General features: G+C 38.5%; 1 protein-coding gene across 4 annotated transcripts; it reads right to left on the bottom strand.

Moving 5' to 3' along the window:
* Positions 1–4897: 4897 nt before the first annotated feature.
* Positions 4898–7285, bottom strand: LOC111795779 (probable DNA double-strand break repair Rad50 ATPase). 4 transcript variants are annotated; one of them, XM_023678360.1, is made up of 4 exons: positions 7126–7285; positions 6609–6885; positions 6385–6486; positions 4898–6311 (listed from the first exon to the last, which is right to left on the bottom strand). In XM_023678360.1, exons 1-4 carry the CDS (start codon positions 7215–7217, stop codon positions 5010–5012), a joined length of 1773 nt encoding a protein of 590 aa, XP_023534128.1. In that variant the 5' UTR covers positions 7218–7285; the 3' UTR covers positions 4898–5009. The 4 variants fall into 4 exon arrangements, with proteins under 4 accessions (XP_023534128.1, XP_023534127.1, XP_023534129.1 ...); XM_023678359.1 differs by having other exon boundaries at positions 6609–6997; positions 7126–7206; XM_023678361.1 differs by having other exon boundaries at positions 6609–6971; positions 7126–7206.
* Positions 7286–7747: the final 462 nt, after the last annotated feature.

The raw sequence follows: 7747 nt of genomic DNA, 5'->3' as shown, positions 1-7747 counted from the left end.
AAAAAAAATCTATCGAGATATATATATATATATATATATAGATAGATAGATATAGATATAGATATAGGTGGTAGTTTAAAGGAAAAAAATAGTAGATTCATTAATCACCGCGCATAAATGGTGGGTTTTGTATGATCAATATTATTGAGTTCTATGTTCATTATTCATTGCTACTCTCGTGACTCATGCCTCGCCTTTATTTCTTCCATTCAATATGCATCAATAATGCATATCAATCTCTTCCTCCTTCTATACTCTTTCATCGAGAACACGTAATCTACTTAAACGTTCAAACATGCATGCGTTTCTATAGTTTCCGCTTATAAACTTACCCGAAAAAGGAAAAATAATATCTTAATGACATTTCAAAAGTTGTTATCTGTAAACACAGACAGCTGCAAGGGCAAGAACTAAGGGAGAAAGAAAGGATTATTAGTCAATTCATTCATAGACCCGAGTTGACTTGAGTTGACTCGAGCGGACTCGGGCTTAGATTACGCATACCAACCAAACGCAACAAAAACAAAGCAAACATACAAAATTAGAGGTTTGTTTGAGCTATAAGGAAGCTAGGCATGATGTTTTTGTTGGTTGAAGAAATCAAGAAACACATTGTTCTTGCATTTGGGACATTGGGAGCTCTTGTCGGTCAGCATCACGTACATGAAGCACCCCGGACACCCGACAAGCATCATCGATCTCGTTACTATCATCTCGTCCTCCTCCACTTCCCCATCCCACAACGACAAGCAAGAACTCTCCACCGACACATCCGATCCCGATCCCGACTCTGATCCTCCAAACATGCTCATCGACGAGGTCGTTGGCGAGCGGTTCATGTCCACTCTCAAGGCGACCTCGATCTCGCTACTTCTCGGTCTCTTGCTCATTTTTAACCTACAATTCACAAGGAAATAGAGGGTATTATGAGGAAGAAGTTTAAAAAAAAAGAAAATGCAATTTGAATTTGAGTGAGAGGGTTGTGCCTGTGATGCGTTGAATAGCAAGGCAAGCAAGTGAAGATAGCAAGGGCGAGGGAAATGGGTATTAAAAACACACAAAATTGGGGCACAAAGGTACACAGATAATAATCAGAGAGGGCCCAGTGGATATCAATGCATCGAGCACATTCATGTCATCACCCAATTACGAACGAACAACCCTCTTCAAGTTCATATCCTATTCCAAACAAATTTCAGTGAGACTATCAATGCACCACTTATAATCACCTAACATTTCGGTGCTTTCCTTCTTTTATTTCTTTCAATCATTCTACTTTTTTTGTTGCTTTCTGTGCTTCATGTGTATCAATTCATGTAAGACCGCTACCCGAGCAATCGACTTTCGATACGTTTCGATGTTTAAACCGGAATCCAACATTGATATCGTTCCTTATGTATCTTTGGTAATCTCATATACATGATCTGATATCGTATTTCACGAAAACTAAATATGGATAGTCATTAGTTCCCTCTACTCACTCTCGTCGAGAACTCTTTCTAGATTGAGAATTAAATTTTTTATGAAATCTTCGGGATTTTATTGAGAGTTTTAGAGATCAAATTTTAAGATTATCTAGGAGAGAAAAATGCTTGGAAAAGTCTCGAACTAAAATATATATATATATATGAGAAAAATAGTGAAAAACTGGAAAAATGGTCAAAGTCAACTCGATTTCGGCCACAAGGAGTTTGATTCCGACCAAGCTTCCTTCACAAAATCTTCTCGTAACCTTAAGGAAAAGCACTTTGGACTTTTGAATCATTCAAAACCATCAAAGAACGAGGAAGATACGGAGGTAAGGTAAGTTCTTAAGCACTCTAGACTACATGAGTGTACAAACGGCGAACCTGTAAACCAGTCTAGGGACTACACAGGTAGGTGTCAGGATGAGAACCCCTATTGAGCGTAGGCACGAGTCAAGGCCGACACCGCAACTCCGTAAATCGATATTGTAAGAGATTATGGACTATGCAGGTAGGTGGTTTAGGATGAACACTTCTATTGAGTGTAGGAACGGGTCAAGGCTAATGTTATGACGTCATAAACCAATCTCGAAGACAGACTAGGACCTACACAGGTAGACGAGTAATGAAGAATAAAATTATTTAAAATTAAGAAACAAAGTAAAAAAATAAATAATAATAATAAAATAAAGAAGTAAAAAGAACAGGGCCCAACCCACTCCACTCTGTCCTTACCGCTTTCAGAATGGTAGGGTCATACAGTTACAATTAGTTAGAACATAAATTTAAAATATTTATTTATTTATTTTTAATTATTTTGATTCAAAATCGTGTTTTTAATAAAATAAAAATATTAATTTGTAAAATATATATTAATTAAAATTTTCAATTCCATATTAATATATATTTTAAAATATTACCTTTTAAATAGTTTTTAAAAAATTATTTTTGTATATACATTATTTAAAATTAACAATAAAATTCAATTTCAATTTAGTTTTAGAGTAACCAATAAACGACGTTAAGGGAAATTTAAGTACATGAAGACAAGATAGTACTTTGTACGAGCTTAATTTGAATCACAGCTCTACAATTATTACTGGAAAGTAAAAACAATTATTACTGAAAAGTATAGAATGTTAGTAATCACGAACCTCGACACTGGTATGACCAATAGAGATATATTTCTTACTTGATCGTTCTTTTAATTAGCTAACATGGGGCTCCTCCTCTAATGATCCTCGACACAAAAGGGTATGAGCATGATATCGAAATTCGATTCGAACTCAACCGCTCGAAGACAATTCAGGGTAGTGGGTTGGTCGAAGTAGTAACCGGGGCAGGGGTGCGCCGAAAACGCAACCGGACAGCTTGTTCAAAGACATGGACTATAGTAATGTTGAAGGATGCGTTTAATTGTTGGACAGGCCTTTTGTTGTTTGTAACATGTATTGATTTAAATGGATAGTAATGAACAACGTTGCAATTAGAAACAGGGCATGTCCTGACACAGAACCTTTAGCAAACAACATTGTATTTCGTAAACATTAATAATCACTCCAAACAAACCTTAATGCATGTCCTGTCCCCTTCTCCTTTTACAAACTCGCCCGAAATTAGTGCAAAACCTTTTATACCCGTAATGAGTTTATAAGTAACGAATATGTTGAGAATTGTTTCGGTTGATCGTGAGTTTATAAGTAAAGAATACATTTTTATTGGTACGAGGTATTTTGGAAAACCAAACGTAAAACCCTGAGAGTTTGTGCTCAAAGTAAATAATATCATACCATTGTGGAGGTCTGTAGTTCCTAACAGTGTCGGTCAGTTATGCATGGGTTGAAACTTTGTACGTAGTCGAAAAACAATATTTGGCCACAAGTAGTTTGTGGGGTAGAAAGTTATTGAAGCGCAAGGACGTGTAGGCTACTAAAATTGGGGACGGTACAATAATTTTTATTTTCAGAGAAGGGTGTATTGCAAATAAATGTGACACCAAGAAATGACAGCAATTTAATGAGAAAATACATGGAGATATTGAAAGCTCTAAGTGTTTTTTTTTTTTTTCCCAAGAATGGTGTGCGTCTCATAATTCATCAATTTCATATCCAAATTCTTTTTATGTCACTTCAAAATGGGTAAAAAGTGAAAAGACTAATCACTCGAGCACTCGAGCCATTATTTGTGGTTGCCCATCGAGTCCTCGCTCGGGAACAATGCAATCTAGTTGCCCTAGTCCTCTTCACGGTCGCAACACGTACACAAACACAGTACTAAAAAAGGTTATTAGGATTGCACAACTATTCACACATTTGATGTACAATATACAATAGAAAGCTCCAATAAAGGGTAGGTCTTTGAGTTGTTTGTCGAGCAACATAGACAAGAAGGCACCCCGTGATCCCCTCTTGATGTTATACTCTTACCCTCCATCCAAAATCAGGGTGTCTATGCAATCCTCAAGCAATTGAATCCCCTCTTGATGTTATCCGTTTTGGTTAGTTACGTATCATCGTCAGTCTCATAATTTTAAAACGTGTCTACTAGGGAGAGGTTTCGACACCCTTATAAGGAATGTTTTGTTTCCCTCTCTAACCGATGTAGGACCTCACAATTGTGGAAACCTCTCCCTAGTAGACACGTTTTAAAACCGTGAGGCTGACGGCGATATGTAATGGGTCAAAGTGGACAATGTCTACTAGTAGTGGGCTTGAGCTGTTATAATGATAATAGCAATCGTTCTCTAACTTGGTTGCATTTGTTTGTCATTATGACTCAATAGCTTTAGAATTCAATACCATTTCAGCTTTAACTGGTTCTCGAGGGATAGATATTACTTACCTTATGGACAAAACTACGAAACCTTTTCCTCAAGTAGAGGCTAGCTAATCAACGAGAACGAAACCCTACATTTTCTTTCTCGAGTCGATGCTATTGGGGAGTTTTTCGTGGTACCAATCTCAAGTACTCGATCGATTACGGTGAGCTAATGTAATTATAACAAGTAAAAAAGAAAACAAAGAAGTCAAAGAGAGTAAATGTTTATATGTATATGTTACAATAATTGTTGGGTCAACTCTTGGGCTCAATTTCAATGCGTGTGTTCTTGGGCTCTTGCTTCTTTATTAGTTTGATCCTCGACCGCGCTGTCCCGATGATGTCTCCTCCTTTGTCATTCAAGCAATATTCATGCATGATCCATTAGTAACCACGACTCTCCACAGTGATATGATATTGCCCACTTTACACATAAGTTCTCCAAAAGATCTCGTACCAACAGAGATGTATTCCTTACTTATAAACTCATGATCGCCTGTCCTAACAATTCTCAACATGATCCACTTTGTTCTTTCTCGGTAGGAGTGGGCCCAGAATCCAACGACCAATCTCTAGAACATTTGAAAGAGTTTCAAATCGAAACGACAGACGGGTAATTAAAGATGAAATCGTATAACAAAATATATCGGATTTGCACGAATTTGTGGGTGTATACAACTCTATTTACATATGAATATGAACATGAAGAACAAAGAAGTTTCCAAATCAAGAAGCTTCATCCATCTCCACATTGCCAGCAATCCCAACATCATCATTTGGTTCCACAAATCCTGGAAACAGAATGTCTCTAAGACACTTCCCAGATTTAGTGTTCTTCTTCTCTGCACTTCCATTGTCTCCCTCATTTTCAAAAACCTCTGTAAATCTCTCCCACTCCAATCTCTCTGTACTTTCATGGCTCTTCCGACCAACAAATTCGCCATTTTTAGAGCCATTCGAAGCTTTTCGATTCAAACAAATGCTTCCCCATTGAATCTTCTCTGAAACAGACTTTCTTCCATTGATTTGATCCTTCTCAAATGAGTTCCTTTTAGATCCTCCATGAACAAAGCTCCATCTGTAACTCTTGTTGTTGTTATCCATGTTCAGCTCAATCGAATGAAGATCGCTGTCGTCCTCCTCTGAACATTCCTGTTCTTCAATCTTCCCATCTCCTTCAAGGTGTTCTTGAACAGACCCAAAATTTATTTTCTTCAAATACGCTTCCAATTCTTTGATCTTGCCGGAATAATCTTCTTCTTCCCTGTTTTCATGACGGAATTGGGTTATCAGAAACGCTTCCAGCTCGTCTTTCAGCCGTTCCACGGCGGCGTTCTTCTCTTCAAATTGATATTTCGCTTCCGACAGCTTCATCTGAACTCTTTCCTCTCGTAAAACATCAGCCAATTGAAGCATTTCACGTTCTTGTTCGATTTCTTCTCGTACTTTAGCAGATTCCTTCTTAAACTCCTCGAATTGAGCTCTGTCTTCTCCAATCCCTTTAGCTAATTCATCGCATATTTGCTCGAATATCTCCTTAGCTCTCCGCTCCCTTTGAAGATCTTTCATCGCTTTAGAAAGTGAAATTTTAGCTTCAGCGAGTTCTTTAGCAATTGTTTTGTTCAATCTCTCAGCTTGTCTTCTAAGCTTCTTCTCAATCTCAATCTCATCCGCCATTGAAGCAATGGAGCTACGAACTCGAGCTCTCTCTCTGTTCTTCCACGCTGTCTTTTCCTCTGTAAATCGCTTCATTACAATCTCAATTTCATCGCCATGAAAGCTTTGATCTTTAATCAAATGATCAACACGAGCCTTGGCTCGCTCCATCTCTAATTTTAAAGCTGTAATCAGTGGTGAAATTGATGATGGACGGTGTTGATCGTTGTCTTCATGAGCTAGAACATGGTTTAATACTCTTATAAGCTCTTTTGATGTTGTTAGACAATTACCCACTTCCTTTAAACGTGTTTTCAGCATGAATTTTGTCTTCCGGCGAGCTGTTCTTCCCTGATTACTTGGATTTTCAATCTGCATTCAATGAATAACTTTATGTCTCATCGTATCTATATGAAAATGATAGCAACCCAAGTTGGATGGGTACCTCTATTAAACAGTGATTGCCATGAAAATTGGCCTCCCCTGTTCCAAGCCTCATAGAAGATGCCGATGTTCTTCTTCTGTGAACTCTGTCACCTTCAACTTTCTGGGAAGATTTTAATTCATTTAATCAAACCCCACTTGCTCAGATTTCAATACCCAAATCCAATTCCATTTCACAACACAATTCCCAAAACAGAGTATTCATAATCGAAATAAAAAACTCACCTTTGAATTTGAGTCATTGAAACACGGATCCGGATCTGATAAGCACGAATGCGAGATCTGGGAAACAAAATCCTGGGTTTTCATCAGCTCTTGTTTATCTTCAATGATATCCATATTGTTCTTCAACTTCTGGGAATGATTCCGAGCTGACACTGAAACAGAGACTGAAACAGAGGCTTCTTTCCCTTTACTGCCGCCGCCGGCGACAGAACACGACGGCGACCGGTTGGATGAATGGGATTTTGTGCTCATTTTCCACGTGGGTGTGTTCTTGAATCTGTATTTAAAGACCAAAGTAGAAGAAGAAGAAGAAGACGACGAAGAACACCTTCGTTTTCTAATCTTACATATCTCCTCTGTTTTCTGCTCTGGCCATGACATTATTTAATCTTCAAAAACCCAAATTCCAAAAGAAAAAAGGAAAGAAAACCCACAAATCTTACTAAAAGAGAGGACGAAATCGAAGAAAAACAAGAACAAAAGCTCAATAAATTGAAGAAACTGGTCAAGAGTTTACCTGTTCGGACGGTGGCTGTTGCAGAGATTCAGGTGAAGTTCCGGCGAGGGGGAGATGGGTTTAGCTTTGAATTCAACGAAGAAAGGAATCATTAAAGATTCTATTTATGGGCTGTTTTGACTCAGAGAGATCTCGAAATGCAGTAAGAAAAAAACAGAGAGAAAAAAAAGGGAAGGGAAGGAAACAGAGACAGCTCTGTTTTGGAAATCTCAAGAGGGAAAGGAAGGAGAAGAAGGGGTGACGTGGCAGCCACGTGAGCATTCAACAGTCAATCAGGGAGGTGCATGTGCGGACCTTGACTGGGTTCTGTGTATTTACATTCTTGTCTCCTTTCTCCCCTCGTTAACCCTCCATTCTGAACCTTCTTTTTTTCTTTTCTTGCGTTTTGGTCCCTCTATTTTCCTCTATTTCCGCAAACATCCCTTTTCTCAAGTACCCATGCAAATTGGCAACTGCACCGACCATTATTAATTTTGTAACGGCCCAGATACACCGCTAGCAGATATTGTCTTTCGAGGCCCAGCGTCTTCGGTGGCACTCTTTCCTTTCTTCAATCGATGTGGGACCGCCTCCAAATCCACCCACTTTGAGGCCAGCGTCCTTACTAGCACATCGCCTCGTG

Source organism: Cucurbita pepo, chromosome LG05 (assembly GCF_002806865.2).
Source record: "Cucurbita pepo subsp. pepo cultivar mu-cu-16 chromosome LG05, ASM280686v2, whole genome shotgun sequence".
NCBI classification, from domain to species: Eukaryota; Viridiplantae; Streptophyta; class Magnoliopsida; order Cucurbitales; family Cucurbitaceae; genus Cucurbita; species Cucurbita pepo.
The sequence above is the reverse complement of the archived record's forward strand: the minus strand, read 5'-3'. Positions and strand labels throughout refer to the sequence as shown.

What these genes read in the sequence shown, in the direction of transcription:
- LOC111795779 (XM_023678359.1), bottom strand. Translation starts at nt 6,989, where the DNA reads ATGTCATGGCCAGAGCAGAAAACAGAGGAGATATGTAAGATTAGAAAA. An exon ending in TCAATGACTCAAATTCAAAG is followed by an intron (nt 6,487 to 6,608) that starts GTGAGTTTTTTA and finishes AAATCTTCCCAG; the next exon opens with AAAGTTGAAGGTGACAGAGT. An exon ending in GCAATCACTGTTTAATAGAG is followed by an intron (nt 6,312 to 6,384) that starts GTACCCATCCAA and finishes CATTGAATGCAG; the next exon opens with ATTGAAAATCCAAGTAATCA.